Genomic DNA, 18239 nt, shown 5'->3' on the forward strand with positions numbered 1-18239 from the left:
ACACTACTCTTGCTGACAGCCAGTACGGCAGGCTGTTCCACCACACCAGCTCCAGCGCCTGTTAGTTCACTACACTACTCTTGCTGACAGCCAGTACGGCAGGCTGTTCCACCACACCAGCTCCAGCGCCTGTTCGTTCACTACACTCTAACACCTGCAGGTGCCTGTTTCACTTCAAAAATTTGCAGCATCCCCCCCACCCCACCCCAACCCTACCCTTGTGGCCTGGTGGTTAGGAGTCACACGATGCTGAAAGGCAGCTCTGTCCAAAGGGTGATCCCACTTTCTTTGCAGGACCAGGGAAGGGGCCCAGGACCTTGTACATGCTACACAGGCACATGTGTGAGCTACACTCAAGCCCATGAGTGGTATCTTTTTAATAAGCTCTACTCATAACTGCTTGAGACATATTTATGAGCTATCATTGCCCCCTGGTGGCGATACGATTCATTCACAGAAACTTTTGGACACAGGGCGAACTGCTGAACAAATCAAAGTGCTGCAGACCCGAGGCACACACAGCGGCCAACGAGCCACGACAGCACGCTTCTGGAAAAGGCAGTGCCCAGTGCTTCTGCTCCTCCAGGATCTGCCCTGGGTCCTCCAGGGAAATTAATTAAAATGCGGACGGCTCGTCCTTCTTAATGTTAGACATTTCAAACAAAAGACTGTCCTCTGAGTCGGGAAATGATGAAATCTTTAAAGTATCAGAGATAGAACTGGCTGTTCTTCCGAGGCTACCTGACCTAACCCTACGCTTTGTCTAAGACTACAGGAGACAGAGGATGACATGAGCGAAGGGCTGAGAGGCTGATTACATCATGCATTATTATCTTTATTAGACAGATAAGGCAGACGCTGACAGAATAATCCCCTTACCTAGGATTACATCTAGAGCTTCTTTTATTCACCCTTATCACACTAATCACTCGGTGAATGCTTCCTAATAAGACAGAACCCTTTCCATGGAGATGCTGATCTCTCTTTAATAGGGGAACACACATCTCTGTATTCACCCTGTCTGCTTCAGGAGGATTTCAATTTATAAGAAATAAGATAATGAGGAACTGGAGAGGTGAGTAAAAGCATGAGAACATGGATTTGGTTCCCAAAACCCCTATCTGGTGGTTCACAATGGCCTACAACTCTATCCAGGAGATTAGATACCCTCTTCTTGCCTCCAAGGACACCTGCATGTTTGTTACGAATAGAAACAAAACAGGCATATGCACATAAATTTAAAGTTTTCTTAAAGAAATAAATTAATAAGACTAGCCAATGGGTTAAAAAGTGATTTAAGGATGATCCAGAATCTAAAAAAAAAGAAAGAAAGAAATGTTTCCAGAAGCTAATGTCAAATTGTTTAATAATGCATAAAACAAATCACCCTCTTAAAAACATATCCCAAATGTGAGATAATATTTATGACTGAAGTTATATATAGACATTGTCAAACTCTAAGTAGCTGGCAATTTTACTATAATCACATTTTAAAGCAATTAAATACTCACTAAGCGTGTTCTGGGTTAGAGAAGTATTCTGGAGGAAGGTAACTAGCAGAGAAACTATCTCATTCCCCAAATCACAGTTGGGGGAAGAGCTGCACTCCCTAAGTATAAATAAAACTTCCTATGGAACTCTCTCCGGACATTGCAGGCCAGGAGCCAAAGCAGGTTAGGATCGTTTCTAAGAACTCAAGACTTCAGCTGAAGTTCCTTGATGAGAGGTAGCTTAGGTAGGAGCCATAAAACGGTCACCACGCTTTCAGAAGTCCAGCCTCTTAACCAACCCTGGCGATGGCCTCAATCTCCTCCTTTTAACTCCTTGCTGATAACCTTGTCTTTTAGAGAATTAGGGAAACGCACTAATGGTCGGGGTGTAAACGTTCTCCAGGATCGTTGCCTGCTTTCATCAGAACCCATGCGGCCTACCTGCCCGGGTGCTCAGCAGAAAAACAAAAATGGGCAGTTTTCCAAAGTTCTTAATGGCCAGGTGCCTCTCTTCTCCTCTCACAGAGCCATCCACACGCTCATAGCTGTAGCCTTGAAGAGAGGAGAAAATGGACAACCTTAATTCTTTTTCAAGGATTCTGGGGGGGAAAATTAGTCCAAAAGCAGACATCAGCCTTACCCTTTTCATACACAGGGAGAATCCCCACTTCTAATAATTTCCATGGGGGAAAAGTCTAAATTTATAGGGGGGCAATGCTATCATATTATAAAAGAAGGCATTAACACATTTTTACTCTTAATTGCAGCTGAAGTGGTGTTTAGTACATAGTTCTGAACCATTCCCGAGCAATCCTGAAAGCCGGCTCCATGGCAAACTGCATTCAATGAGAAGCAAGCAAAGTACAGAAGCTGGTGAGGAGGGTGTCTGGTGGTCCGATGTTTGCCTTTCCCTGGAGCTGAAGGGTCTCCCGCCTGTCATCATGCTCCAGACCCAAAGAGAGCTCTCAACTTGAGCTCTTCTTGTGCTCCAAGAGCCCTGCAAGGGAGCCCTGGCCTAGGTTTCCCACAGCATTTGAGGAGCATTAAGTATAGCTCTGAGGCCCAGTCTGGACTAACTTAAACCACAAGGTCTGGAGCTAGCACGTCTCCAGGGGCCTTGAGAGCAACCAAAGACACAGGTTTTTCCAATATCTCACATGCACTGTATGGCAATATTAAGCAAAGTGCTCATATAATAACCCCACTCCTTATTGTTAATGGAAACGACCAGCCCAGCCTCTCTGCCATTTGATTGTGGGTTTTCTACTCTCTCATCTGTCCAGCGAGTCTGAGCAAGGGGTCGGCTGCTGAGGCAAATGTTTCATGACTGGAAAGTTGTCACTGAAATATGTCTGTTATACAGATAATGTTTCCATGGCATTTGCCCCAGTGCCATAATCAGAAATCTCATAGCCAGCGGGAATGTGGCTGCTTGTGTCTGCTCATACATCTCTCCACGCTGCCAGTTTTCACTCCACTCTCCATGGCTCGTCTTCCTTTGACTCTGAATCATGTTGGGGCGAACTTTTCCTCTGTAATCGCCACACCTCATATGACTGTCACATATGTTACATACGTGACTGGCATAGCTACAGATGATTCAGGAGATGTGGTGCACAAGGGGAGTCACCTCTATAATCCATGTAGTCTTGCAGAATATCCAGCATGTGGGTCATTTGGGAAAAAAGTAAAACCCGATGGCCCCTGGTAAGGAAAGAAAGGAGAGAGTGACAATTCTGGAAAAATTGAAGGTTTATTTCCCTCAAGCAAAATTCTTTTGAAAAAAAAAAAAGAATCCAAGTTTATAAATAAATGAAATACTAAAGTAGAAATATAATTTAAAGACTTCCTCAGAAACTCGTAAGTATTTTATGTAAAGAATGCAAGTAAACCTGGCACTGTCCCTATCAAAGCGGCAGTTCTTAAACTACAGTGGAGAAATCCCAGGGGTGTTTGTCAATCACACAGGCTACGGAAGCTCCAGAAAGGCCAGAGCACACACTGAAAGTCAATGCAGTCAAGTACAAGCATTCGTGCCAAAAGCAAGATAAACACACACGTATAAAGAGTAAAATGCAAAATTCAAACACACACACACACACACACACACACACACACACACACACACACACACACACCTCAAGACCTTGATGGCCACAGTCAGCTGCTTATCCCTAATCTTACTTGGGGAGAAAGTTACTATTATTTACAGCTACTTTGGTTGAAAATTCAGAAACGCATTACTTTAGAAAGGGACGAATGGCATTTCACTTCCCAAGATGCATGATGAAAGAAGAAAAGGGACAACATAAGATAACAGATTACAAATGAAGCGAGGGGTGGAGAAATGGCTGGGCAGTTCAGAGTACTGGGTTCCATTCCAAGAACCTAACTGGCAGCTCATAACTAGCAGTAACTCCAATTCTGGGCATCCAATGCCCTCTTCTGGCCTCTGTGGGTACTGCCCATACATGGTATATTGACACTGACATTCATGAAGTGAAGGGCCGGGGGTTGGGGCGTGTGTGTCTCAGTCAGTTTAGTGCTTGCTTGCCTCACAAGGATGAAGGCCTGAGCTTGATCTCAAACCCACATTAAAAAATGTTGGGTGTGGTGGCATGCGCAGCATCTCAGCTCTAGGAGGCAGGGACAGGAGCATCCCTAGGCTTGCTGCGCAGCTAGTCTCGCCTAACTGGTGAGCGAGCTACAGACCAGTGACAGCCCTTGTCTCAAAGGATGTGGACAGTGTTTCTGATACCACATGAAGTTATCCTCTGGCCTCAGTATGTATGTATGTATGTATGTATGTATGTATGTATGTATGTATGTATGTATAAATGTACTTCCGAATGTGTGTGTGTGTCTCATACACACCCCACATGAATAAAAAATAAAATCAAAATTATACCCCCTTCTGAAACCCCAGCATTTGGCAGACAGAGGCAGCAGCACCATTTCAAGTTCAAGGCCAACAGGGTCTACACGGTGTGCACTTGACAGTTCCAGGCCACCTAGAGCTACACAGTGAGCTACCATCTCAAAACAACAATAACGAATAGAACAATGACAAGGAATGAACGAAGTCAAGCCTTTTAACTGGGCACGACTTTAAAACATCATGAATAAAGCACAATGCCATCAAAACAGAATTCTCGCCGAGAGAATTAACCTGGTCTCTGTGTGCTTCAGAGCAACAGTTAAAGAGAGCTCCTGGAAGACTCAGCCCCAAATGCGTGCATGTGTGTGTGAGGGAAGGGGGGTTCTAATCTCACCTCTGCCATGTAGTGACCTTGGACATATAACCTTTCTGGGTCCATGAAAAGAAAAAAATCAGGCATAAAGAATTCAGAAATTCCTTGGGTACAACAAATAGATATACTTTATTGACTCTAACCAATAAGATACCGCACGGCATATAATCATTTAACATGTAATTATTAATCCTGCATATTCCTAGTGGGCAATTTTGCTAAATCTCAGGCCATATCTGGGATGGGTCTGAAAGGGATGAACTGAAATCCTCAAGAATCTGGGGTTTGTCTAGATTCCCCCTTTTTTATGGAGGAATCAGCCAAACACTACTACACAAGATCTTTTGTTGCCTAATTCAGAGTCTTTGGAAAAATGTCCCCTTAGATCCGCTTGAGGTTAGACCAAGACCCACAGGTTAACAAGAAGGAATATTAACTGAGCCCCTATGATAGATACTGATTCAACACGGGCTGCCAAGGGGCAATTGTGGAGGGAAAGATCAGCGCCATCTCTGTTCTGGTGAAACAGACAAGGCTGGAGTGATAAGGTGACCAAACATTGATGAGTCAGACAGCACATCAGGAGGACACTGACAGCTATAGGAATCCAAACAAAAGGATGACCATGGCGGGTAAGTGGGGGATGGGATAGCAGGAGCCAGGAGCATCCTTCCATGGAAGGTGGAACCTTAATCGAGGTTGATTAAGAAAGAAAACTTGGGTCCTTCTCGAGAAATCTGGCAGTTCTTCAGCACTTGGGTTTCAATGGTTACTGGCTCAGAGTGGTGTGAACCCACTGCCTACCCGGAGTAAAGAAATGCCAGCAGTCTGTCCAGCAGATGAAGCTTCCCACTGGCCTCAATCAGGTGCTCTCCAACTTCGAAGGGCTCTGGTTCCACACCTAGGGAAGAAAGAACCCACTTCCACTAACGTGCAACACTGGAGCAGATTCCCCGAGGAGAAACGCTGATTGTCGGCCGCTGGCAAAGCACCCCATACTCCCTACACTGGGTGTGCAGAGGCTCAACTGTGGCTGAGGAATTTTATGATTATCTGTTTGTATGATAACCTCAGTACTTCTTCACACCAATCACAAAGGCGAACATAGCTCAAAGGAAAAAAAAAGCTTATCTACGGTGCAAACCAACTTTGATGTTATAGGCAAGAAACCTAAACTAGAGTCCAGGCTCTCTAGAGAAGTGAACCAAAAACAGTTCAGAGATGGCATATACATTCCGAGGTATGGGGCAGCGGTCAGAATTACATTAACTGAGAGCTGCTTTTAAAATCTACAAGTTCCCATCCATTACAACAAACAAAAGCCAAATGTGCATTGGATTAAGAGTCTGTGAATTGTTTAAACAGCGGCAGCATTAGGAACCCTACCTGACTGCAACAAATCTCTACACTAGGCCTTCCTACAATAGGGACTATGTGCCCAGAAGTCCTAGGATTGTCCCTGGGCTTCCAATAAAAGCATATTTTTAAATTACCAGCTTTGGTGGGTGTGCTGGCTCAGGCCTTTAATACAGCACTTCTAATGCAGAGTCAAGCGGACTGTATATTCACAAGTTTGAGGCTAGTCAGGACTTAGAATAAGCTTCAGGCCAAGCTAAACTACACAGTGAGACCTACTTCAAAACAGAGAGGGGGAGGAAAAATTGAAGAGAGAAAAAAGAAGGAAGAAAAGGAAAGAAAGAAAAAAATTTAAACAAAGGTCCCAGCTTAAATGAAAATTAGAATCTAATCTACAGGTGGAGGCCTAAGGTGGCACTTAGAAACACGGACATCAGTAGGACATAGGCAGTGCAGGGGACAGATGTGGTGAGAAACACGGACGTCAGTAGGACACAGGCAGTGCAGGGGGACAGCTGAGGCAGGCAGGCAAGATGAAGTGCTCCATGGAGACCAAGAGTGTTTCAGAAAGCAATGACACCCTTGCCACAGTCTCTGAGGGACTGACTGGACCATGACACTAGACAACCGCCAGCACAGAGATGTCCGGGACACCCATAATGTGGTGAAGAAGGGCTGACTGAGTGGGCTCAAGACAAGGAGACATGAACTTTGAGGAAACACTCAGATAAACCATGATGGCGATCTGTAGAGCCACTGGTTTCGAGTCTCCAAAACCGTCAATGCATTGAGATAAATGAGTCAGTGAAAAAAACCTTAAGAACATGTCCACCTTCCGGGAGAACAAAGAGATGGGGCAAACACAACGCAGGATCTATGACTGGAACTTGGAGTTGAAAAGGAAAAGAAAAACATGGTCTGAGTGGATTGAACAAGGGTGGAGGGCATGCCTCACCATGGTTTGGGCCACAGACCGTACGCAAAGCGGTAACGTGGCAGGGCAGAGCCCCGCAACTCTCACCATCAAACAGATACGGGTGGTCCACGCACTTCCGAAGCTGTGTGAGGATGTTCTGCAGCTTGACTTTCTTTGCCATCTCACTCTCAAATGCATCTGAAATCGTAAAGACCACAAGAAAGATGGATTACAGAGCAACCCACCCTCCCAAGTCCAGAGCCTCACACGGGACCTCAAACCCTGTGTAACTGCTCAGACTAAACTGGACACCTGTGTGAAACTGCTTAGCCATCTCTTTCTTTTAAGAAGGAACAATAAACCATAAGTTGGATGTAGTGAACTTGAGTATCCTTTTTTCAGACATCTGATCTTCCCACTGTAACTGATACAGAGGCAAGGGACAACTATAAAATGGAAATCAAGAGATCATGCTGTTGTCTCTCCCTTCTCAGTGAATCTGAGCCAACAGCATTTTGCAGCTCGTTAAGTCTCCAATGGGCTGGAAAGATAGAGGGCAGGACTAGGGCACTTAGAAGTGCTTGCTTCAAGGCAGCAAGGGGGATGGGGCCAGAGGAGACGAGTCTGAGACACTGCCACACTCAGTGCGGCAGACCTGAGAATCACCCAGCATCTCCACTCCCTCCTTGCTGTAGAGGGGGAGAGCGCCTGATTATTGCACACTTCCTACATGAAAACCATATTCATTCGGCTTCTGAACAGACGCATCCCCATACCTAGGTCTTTCATCAAGATGGCCTTGTAGTACTTCTTCTGTAGCGCTGACATGCCGTGGTATATCACCACCTCTGTCTTCTTCGGAAGCTCCGTGGCTACCTGGGCTTTCACTCGTCTTAGGAGAAATGGCTGCAAGAGTCTGTGTAGCTCACTTGCTGCATAAGAAGAAAAACTGGAGTTTGTAATCGAGGTATTCAGCAATCTGAATTCTGAGTCGGGACACTGATCTTTCATATTTCAGACACTCCTGGACGCACAGCAGGGCTTAGGTCCCTGCTAATTCATCCCAAGTTGAAAATACTGTTAGTTGAAAGGTATGTTTAATATACTTAATCTACCAAACATTGTAGTTTATCCTAGTCTACCTTAAAAATGCTCTGAACACTTCACTAGTCTTCAGTGGGACAAAATAAACCCAACTTACTAAAATAAATAAATAAATAAATAAATAAATAAATAAATAAATAAATAAATAAATACAGTGCCGAGAGCCAGCGAGCCAGTCAATGGGCAAAGGTGTTTGCTGTCACGTGTGGTGAGAGAGCTTGATCCCTAGACCCACACGGTAGGAGGAGAGAACCGACTCCCACAAGTTGTCCTCTGACCTCCACACCTGTGCTATAGCACATACACAGAGAGAGAGTAAACATAAACGACATCACTCAAAAGCCGACTAATTCTTATCATTCACTGGCCGCTCTAGTCAAGCAGGTCTGTCAGCACAGGGCACTGTCAAGTCTCACTCTCATGGCTGCCTGGAAACCTGTGAGTGCTGATGCCGCCCAGCTGGACAAGAGGCAATCTTACATCAACTCCCCCAGGGAAAGAGAACCTTGACAGGCTTTAACCGCTAGGCAGTATCCTACAGCTCTGTGCCTTGTGATCTTTATCTAGTCACCTATGGTGGACAGTTAGTTCTGCCTTGGCTACTATGAAGAGAGCGACATGGGTATGGTTTAGTTTCCTTTGGACCCAATTTGGACTGCTATACTGAATGGCAGTTGCATTTTTAGGTTTCTGAGGTACCTTGGTACTGTATTGTTTACCCTAGTTTATATTCACCCCATCATCAATGGGGTTCCCTTTCTCCGCATCCTTGCTGGCATTTGTAGGGGTTTTGGGGGAGGGGTCTTTTAAATAACAGCCATCCCACTGGGGTGAATAGTACCTCATTGTCTTTTTTATATTTTTACATGCATTTATTTACTATTATGTGTATTAGTATTAGTGTTTTGCTGGCGTGTCTATAACAACACCATGTGTGAAATACGTACAGAGGTTGGATGAAGGCAGCAGGTTTCCCTGGAACGGGAGCTATAGATGTTGCGAGCTGCCATGTGGGTACTGGGAACCCAACCCAGATCCTCTGAAAGAGCAGTGAGTGATTTTACCCAGAGTCCAACTTCCAGTCCTCACTGTGGCTTTGATTCACATTTCCCTAACAACTACCAATACTGATCTCTTACATATACATATATATTTAATAATAATACTGTGCTGTATAGCTCAAAATAAGCCCTTACTGATTTTCTTCTTTGACAACTTCGTGCACATTTGTAATGTGCTCTGGTAGAGAAAAAGCATTTGAAAGCATTCATCGTCAAGAAATGATAAAAGTTCAACTGACAATATGCCAACTACCTGAGCTGATCACTACCCAATGCAATTAAGACTCAATTCGAAACACTGCACTGCACCTCATAACTCTGTGCAAACGCTAGGTGTCAAGAGCAGGTCAAAGTTCACACACATTTTCTCTGAATGTGCATTTCTCTACAACATAAAACAGCCAAGTCACGGCACAAGTGGGACGCTGTCTGTCCTTCCCTCTCCACCTGTCACAGGAACCAGGGACACTTAACAAACTCTCTTCTTACTAACAGTCCTGTTTCTCGGAGGCTCTCCTAGTCCCGGGGTGATTTTGCATTTATTCTTATTGCTCAGCAATGCGGCTTAGAAAGGTGTAACTGCCCATTGCAATAGCAGAGTCAGGTGCAGCACACGAGCCAAGCCTCGGACACAAGCCACAGAGCTGACCACCAAGGCTGTCAGCATTCAGATTTGGCTCTTTTGACATCAAATCGCTTGTTCCCTCACCAGGTATAAGGAACTTCTAAAACCATCCTAAATCAGAATTACACTCCATGTTAAGACTGCCAGACACAGAAAATAAAACACGCAAAACAAGTAGCCAGCTGAACTGGAATTTCACGTAACAACGAACAATATTGTCATAAGTATGTTAATGTAATACTTGACTGGATATCTGAAACTTACCTAGCAACTCTAACCATGGGAGTTCTGTGGGAGAAATCTTTAGCCTAGGGTGTTCTACTGGGAAACCTCTTCCAACTCATTCTTACCCAATACATATAAAATAAAAACACTGTATAAGCATCCTGGGGTAATATCAGAAATATCCAGATATTCAGATAATTCTGTGAGACAGAGGGGCAAAGGTACAAGAGAAAGCTGCCACCTCCATAAAGGATGATGAAGCCCTCCCCGCCCGCCACACACACACACACACACACACACACACACACACACACACACACACACACACGTCTCCATCCCATCTGTTAAACTCTTGGCTTTGGTGCACGATTTAAAAGAGGCACCCGTGCCGCAGAACACTGACAGCAGGGCCTGTAGTAAGAAGCACCCTCCTACCTCTTCCAGAATAAACTATGGGTCCAGACAGCAGAGCACAGGCAGACAAGCAAAGCCAATGAGGCACCTAGCACTGGCCCTTTGGCTTCTGGCTCCTTAGCTCCCTGGTCTTCTGGTCATCTCCTCTATCTATATCTGTTAGACACGAAGGCAGTTTCTGTGTCACGCCCTCCGGGGGATGATCAGGAAGAGAGGAACCTGCCTGATTTGGACTCTCTCTCAATGTCCTGGTACTGCTGGACAAAGTCTTCCACCTGCTCCCTGCAGAAGAGATCAGGCTCCACGACACTGAGGAGGGAGTAGAGCTCCTGGAGGCTGTTCTGGATGGGCGTTCCGGTGAGCAGGAGGCAGAAGACCACTGAGAACTTAAACACAGACCAACAAGATCAGAAGTCTGCCACCGCGGGAGGAAAGGCTGGGTTGCCCAACAAAGAGCAGCATGGCCACAGCACAGAACACCGGGCGGCTCGGGTGCAGGCTGTGTGTTTTATTTGATGAAGGAAACGACTCTGGGTTCAGCTGTAAGGAGCAGAAAAGGGTCCTCCAAGAAGACAGTGCTGTAAGGATGAAGGTCACATCACTTCCCGAGCAAGTGTTACAGAGCGGTCAATCCGTTCCCGCTATTCAACCTTGGAAAGTTAAATTACAGGATGCACCTCACGTGGGGAAGCTACCAAAGCAACTGAGACAGGGACGTATGTGCACATGGAGCTGAGGAAGCAAAAAGCTAACACACCAGGCCCCTCCGCACATGGAGCTGAGGAAGGAAAATGTTAACGCTCCACTACAGGAAAAGAACAAGATCAATACCAAAACAGTGCCTTTTGCAAAACCTGATGGCATACCAAGACTTCTGGATGCTTCTGGACTCTGTGCCACATGACAGCTCCAAACAGAAGAGACTTCTTTAAACTTTCAGAAACAAATGAGAAATCCAAAAACAAGTGGTGCGGGAGAATTGTCTGTATTCTGTCAATCATGTATTTTAATAAAACACTGACTGGCCAGGCAGGAAGTATAGGCAGGTCAACCATACAGGAAGTAGAGGTGGGGCAATGAGAACAGGAAAATGCTGGAGAGGGGGAAGCCCATTCCTTCCATTCCTGCCCAGACTCTGAAGAAGCAACATGTGATCTGCCCCGCTGTGAAAGGTACTGAGCCACATGGCTAACATAGATAAGAATAATGGATTAATATAAGCTACATAAGCTAATAAGTAACCTGAGCTAATGGGCCAGTCAGTTTTATAACTTATGGAGATCTCTGTGTGATTTTCTTTGCGGCTTGCCAGCTGTGGAGTACTGGGCAGGACAGAAACCCCAACAAGCCAAGCCAGCCTTTCATGTTACAAATAAGGAATTTCCTTTATCAGTGATTACATACTAGTAATTAGTAATGAAATTTAAAAGTTAAGGAGAACAGTAACAACAGATTACTCCTCCCTTGAGACACCTCGTACTCTTGGGAGTTCTTTTTCATTTTTCTTAATCTTTTTGCTTTGCTCAAAAAAAAAAAAAAAGAACAACATTATCAAGAAATATTAGATCTGGATGGTGGAACATGCCTTTAATCACAGCACTCAGGAGAAAGGGGCAGTCATATTTCTGAGTTTGAGGATAGCCTAGTCTATTGAGCAAGTTCTAGGATAGCCTGCAATACATAAAGAAACCCTGACTTAAGAAAGAGATATTAATTAGATCAAGGAGGGGCTGGAAAGATGGCTCAGCAGTTAAGAGCACTACCTGCTCTTCCAAAGGTCCTGAGTTCAATTCCCAACAACCACATGGTGGCTCACAACCATCTGTAATGAGGTCTGGTGCCCTCTTCTGGCCTGCAGGCATACACACAGACAGAATACTGTATACATAATAAATAAAAAAATTTAAAAATCTTTTTAAAAAATTAGATCAAGGATGATCGACCTCTGAACTGACATAACAATAACCATCAAAATTAATTTAATAGGAGAGCCATATACCACATATGTATGTTATTTTAAATAAAAAAATACAGTGAGCATTACACACACAGAGAGGACATACTGGAGCACTAATGCAGGAGTGGTGCAATGTCTTTGCTTATCTTTTGGCTGGGGAGGGATCATCAGACAACACACTGCTTTTGCAGGATGAAAGGGCAATGTGATACAACCGATGAAACTGATTGCAACAGTTCCAGCCATCTCCTTTTGCTCCTCCTGAAATGCTCATTCATTATCTACCCATTTGTGCCTGCTCTGTCTGCTGGACAATGCTTCTGTGATGTAGGAGTGATTTCTTTCTAATCTGTTGCTTTCATTGGTTAACTAATAAAGAAACTGCCTTGGCCCATTTGATAGGCCAACCCTTAGGTGGGTGGAGTAAACAGAACAGAATGCTGGGAGAAAGAAGCTGAGTCAGGCAGTCGCCATGATTCTTCCACCAGACACAGATGCAGGTTAAGATCTTCCCTGGTAAGCCACCTTGTGGGGCTACACAGAATATTAGAAATGGGTTAGATCAATATGTAAGAGCTAGCCAATAAGAGGCTGGAACTAATGGGCCAGGCAATGTTTAAAAGAATACAGTTTCCATGTAATTATTTCGGGGCATAAGCTAGCCATGCGGGAGCCAGGCGGCCGAGTGGCCGGGTGCAGGGAACGAAACCCACTCAACATTTCTGAAGTGTTTCAACTACATGGACTGAGTCCTTTTAGTTCAGTAACCAGAATCTTTCAAGCGTATTTCAGCAAAGAGCCGAAGTGGTCAAAGAACAGAAGGCTACAAAGGTGACTACTAGTCACAATATTTAGTTTTCCTAGGACATGAGTTGAGTTTCTGATTCAAAGTTTGGCATCAAAACTTAAGAGTTGAAAAAAAATAAGAGACAATCTGTCTTTATAGTACTTTATAAGTTCTGTGTATAAAATATTGTATAAGCATATTCCTTATTAAATATTAAACATTCTTCCACATAACTTTTTATGGCAGCTTTGGTTGTAAATGCACTGTGGGTATGAAACATAAATCCCAGCACCGACTCTCCATTTTCATATTTAGGTCACTTTCAACTTTCATAAACAATATTAAGGGGAAAAACAGAAAGAATCCCCCTTCTCACTGTGCAGTCCAAAAATAAATGGTTTTGTTTGATTGTTGGACTTTTTGCTTTCTTTTGGGGCTGGGGAGGAGAGGCAGGTCTCACTGTCCTGGAACTCACTCTGTAGACCAGGCTAGTCTCAAATGCACAGAAATCCACCTGCTTCTGCCTCCCAGGTGCCAGGATTAAAGACCTGCGCTACCACCGCCCACCTAAATAAATGTTAACGATCTGTACTTCAAACCTCGCCTAGAAAGGAATGCTCACCTGTCCAGAGAAGTCTCCTCACTCCATCCTCTGAGCCTGGGTTTCCTGATGAAAAGTATGTGCAGGCTCTGAAGATGGTTATAAAACTGAGGCTCCCTGTTTCAAACCTACAAGCCTAGGGTCCCTTTACAGTATCTGTTTCTCCTCTCAATGTACATCAGTAATTTGCATTTTTTTTTTTTTTTTTTGGTTTTTCGAGACAGGGTTTCTCTGTGGCTTTGGAGCCTGTCCTAGAACTAGTTCTGTAGACCAGGCTGGTCTCGAACTCACAGAGATCCGCCTGCCTCTGCCTCCCAAGTGCTGGGATTAAAGGCGTGCGCCACCACCGCCCGGCTAATTTGCATATTTATTAAGAACTCTCTTACAAGGAGAGATACCTAGATATGACCACTGCTATGGCTTGAATGTGCTCCCTCCAAAGCACGGTGTTGCCAACATGCCAAGTATCAGGAGGTGTCCCTCCAAGAGGTAATGAGGCCACTTTTGAGCCTTTTAAAAGACTCAATGAGCGAGCTTTCTCTTCTTTCTCTTGCCCTTCTGCCACCACACAGTCCCTACAACCTTGACCTGGTTTCCAGCCTTCAGAGCTGAGGTTAACAAATATCTGTTCAGTATGACCCAGCCTGTGGTATTGCCCTAAAGTAGCACCAGTGGAGTAAAATACACACCTTCTGGGAAGGAGATACCAGTGAGGGTTCCGAAGAGAAGGTGATGGCACCAAAAAGCAAGAGGATGCCCTACGAGGGCGCAGGAATCTACAGAGAATGTATCTGCCTTCACCTCCCAGAGCTGCCCTACGAGGGCGCAGGAATCTACAGAGAATGTATCTGCCTTCACCTCCCAGAGCTGCCCTACGAGGGCGCAGGAATCTACAGAGAATGTATCTGCCTTCACCTCCCAGAGCTACAACTTCCAGGCCAGTAACTACAGAACTCAGATCAAGGGTCTCCTTTCAAATGCCCTCTAGATGTAAGGGATTTACTATGGAATGGGACCAAACTTAATCACCACAAAACTGATGTGCAGTCTCTTGAATGAAGAAGCCTTTCAACCAGGAGGAAGACAGTCCACTTATCGTATCTTGGAAAAAACAACCCAAAACAAAACAAACAAAAAACCAGAAAATCATTCTCATGTTTTCAGAACAGTGGGAGAGGCCAAGAGAGGATGAGGACAACGTATCATATTTACAAGAGACAAAGACCACAGAGGATGATGGAGACACTCGATGTGTGGAATTGGTCTTCGTGTGAGCTATTAAGTTCTCTGCACAGGTGAACTGGGGAGAAGCACGATATGCCCAATCTATCTGCTACCACATGGATCTATAGTGAGGTTATCTCCGTAAAGAGGTCCAAGACAATCCAAAGGAAGCTAAAACATTTCCAAAAGTACAATGCACTTTACTGGGGTGGGGTTGCACTTGATAACCAGATTTTAACAACCATTATCTTACGAAGGATAAGACGAAATTTCTGGTGGCCCCCCATGAATGTTCATGTAGCCCTGCAGCAATCGCACTAAAGAGAAAAGTTTCAATTAAGTCTCTGCTCTTCAGGCCTAAAGTATCTTGTAAAAGGCTCTGACTGCGCAGCCTCCTCCGCCATCTGGGTACCAGGATTGCATGCGTGTACCACCGCCCTGGCTAACATTTTTAGGGGGAGGGATGAGTAAGAGGGGCTCCTGAGCATTGTCAGGGCAGTGAAATCACTACATGTGACACCGCAGTGGTGGGCAGATGTCATTACGTATTTCTCCCAACCAAGCAGCGTCTACAGCATCAAAAGTAAATCTGTCAGCTACAGCTTCTGAGCGACAATGTTGACACTGTTCCAACACCTGTGACAAATTCACTGCTCTGATGGGTGCTGGTCAACGAGGAAGATATAGTGGGGACAAGGGGCCTCTCTGTACCTTCTGCTCAATTCTGTTGTAAAACTAAAACCACTCTGTAAAGATGATCTCCAACAGCAGGCAGTTAGACGAAAGCCCAGGCTACCCTGCACATTTACCTCTGAAAGTGTCCTGTGCAGCAGGGAGCTCTGGTTTTTCAATCTATGAGCTTCGTCCACAGCCAGAACACTCCAAGAGAAGCTGCAAGAGAAAATCCACTTTCAGCTTCGTGTGACTCATTCACGTCTCCCAACCACCTCGTTATGAAGCCACAGCTACTGTTAGACTAACCACAGGCCTGGCCTTGGAAACACACCCGAATCACCTCCCCACTGAGACACAGCCATGTGCACGGACAACAGCTGCGGGAATGGATGCACACAAGGGGCTTTCCCCCAAGACATAAAAGATGGGAGAGAGGAAGGGAGGGAGGGAGGAAGGGAGGGAGGGAGGGAGGGAGGAGCCAAAGCCAGAGAGAAAGGAGAAACATTTATAACCATGTGCCAGGTACTGAACTGGTAGCTCTGTGTGTTTAGTCCAAAAGAACACGATGGATAGACAGGATTGGGCTAATAGGGAGATGAAGACTTGGAAAGGTTAGGTGATCTGGTCAGGCTCACAAAAGCAGAAACGCGAGTCGAGACAGCTGCGCCCCAGCGGACAAAAAAGTGGGTTTAAGTAAGAAGTGCGGAATAGGCCCAGGCCCAGTGTCTCCCCCTTGGTGACACCAAGGTCCGCAGTGACCTCAGAATGTGATCTGTTGGACAGTAGCTAGCAAGAGCAAGTGACCAGTTTCAGTCATGAAAGTACATACAGATAGACACATACATATATTTCTATACTGCCTATGCCTTATTATGCCACTCAAGCAGGCCTCAAATTTGCAATCCTCCTGCCTCAGTCTCCTAAATGTTATGTCATCAGCATAAACCAATTTTACACTTTGGCTATAGAAGCACATTTTTAACAGGTACTTTTGAGAACCTGTTATAATCCTCCCCAAATATGGTAAGCGTGTGTGTGTGTGTGTGTGTGTGTTCTAGGATATATGTGAATATGTTCTAGGATGTATTACTTAAAAACAACAAAAATTGAAAATAAATATCTAATAATAGGCAATAAAACATGACTATATAAAAAGGCATATACGGTCACTGTAACACAAATGATGGCTGGGTGTGAGGGAACACAACTGAAATCATAGCACTTGGGAGGCAGAGGTAGAAGGGTACCACCTTTGAGGGCAGCCTTAGTTACACAGCAAGGCCAGCCAGGACGACATGCAAAACACTGTCTCAAAACAAACAAACAAACAAACAAAATATATTGTATGTTCTTGAAAATTACAAAAAAATAAGGTAAAACGTAGAACATATTAAGACTGTTAGTTTTACTAGTAATCATTCTAGGATATTACATTATATTTATATTTTTATATTTATGGGATAGGGACATGTGTGCCACAGTGTGTGGTCAGAGGATGACTGGCAAAAGTTGATTCTTTTCTTTCCCAGGTGGGTTCTGGGATAGAACTCAGATCTTCTGTCTTGGTCTATATAGAAGATTCTATCTCAGACAGACAGACAAAGAAACCATGGGGTGGAAAGAAAATCCCTCTGAACTCAGAGAAAGACGTTATGCAGAGGCTGACTTAAGAAAAGGAAGTCTTCTCCTAAGGTACAAAAAGAGAAGACGAGAAGAGCCATGTCAACAGAAGAGGTTCACGGAGGTCTGCAGATGGGGGGAGACAAGGAATCCAGGCGACCAGGAGCAGATGCACGTAAGACTGATAACATGCAGAGGTCTCCACAGTGGGGCAGCAGTCATGAGAGAAGCTTACCACAAACAGGTGGCCCGGTTCCCTGAAGGAGACACGCTTATACATGCAAATATCCAAAAATACTTATTAAACGAAACAAGGCTACAAGAAGGTGAATGTGGACAAATTAAATACACTGGGTCAAATCATCATCAAGGGATGCTCTTAAGAGGCCCCCCGAAGAGACTTTGTGAGTCTGTAATCCAAAAGATTCCGGGCTGTTTATACCGCTAGCATGCATAGTCTGAAATATCCACAATGCATCTCTTCAGTACAGACATTACATTCCCCTGCCATCCTCAGTAAGGACGACACAGCGATTGGAGACAGAATCTTAGCTAACCGTGAAAGAATACGTCTATGTCGTGGGGCTCATACCGAGTCAGCATTATAAATACTCCTTGGTTATTTGGGTTCTTAAATCCTCCTGCCAGTATGCTTAGAACCGATTACCTCAGATAGAAAGGCAGTATTTCTCCCTAGAAATGTGACATTCCAGTACCTAAAAAGAGGCTGGCTAGCACCAATGCTGACTTAGGAGGCCTGCTTTGCCATTTATTAACACTAGCTATAGAGCTAATCTTGGTTGCCGACTCACTCATCCAGGAAGAAGGAACCTCAACTGCGGTATCCTCCATCAGACTGGACTGCGGGCATGCATGCCTGCAAGGCGGTATCCTCCATCAGACTGGACTGCGGGCATGCATGTCTGCAAGGCG

At 44.8% G+C, this 18239-nt stretch overlaps 1 protein-coding gene across 1 annotated transcript in view; it reads right to left on the reverse strand.

Moving 5' to 3' along the window:
* Chd1l (chromodomain helicase DNA binding protein 1 like) overlaps positions 1 to 18239 on the reverse strand; it is a 52428-nt gene that overhangs the window by 21533 nt on the left and 12656 nt on the right. The window contains exons 6-12 of the mRNA XM_026784169.1: positions 15821 to 15902; positions 10666 to 10828; positions 7790 to 7945; positions 7119 to 7211; positions 5546 to 5642; positions 3121 to 3194; positions 1932 to 2042 (exon numbers count right to left, since the gene is read on the reverse strand). Coding sequence (XP_026639970.1) covers positions 1932 to 2042; positions 3121 to 3194; positions 5546 to 5642; positions 7119 to 7211; positions 7790 to 7945; positions 10666 to 10828; positions 15821 to 15902 — 776 coding nt within the window. The remainder of the gene's footprint in view (positions 1 to 1931; positions 2043 to 3120; positions 3195 to 5545; positions 5643 to 7118; positions 7212 to 7789; positions 7946 to 10665; positions 10829 to 15820; positions 15903 to 18239) is intronic.

This window comes from Microtus ochrogaster, chromosome 21 (assembly GCF_000317375.1).
Source record: "Microtus ochrogaster isolate Prairie Vole_2 chromosome 21, MicOch1.0, whole genome shotgun sequence".
Lineage (NCBI taxonomy): Eukaryota > Metazoa > Chordata > Mammalia > Rodentia > Cricetidae > Microtus > Microtus ochrogaster.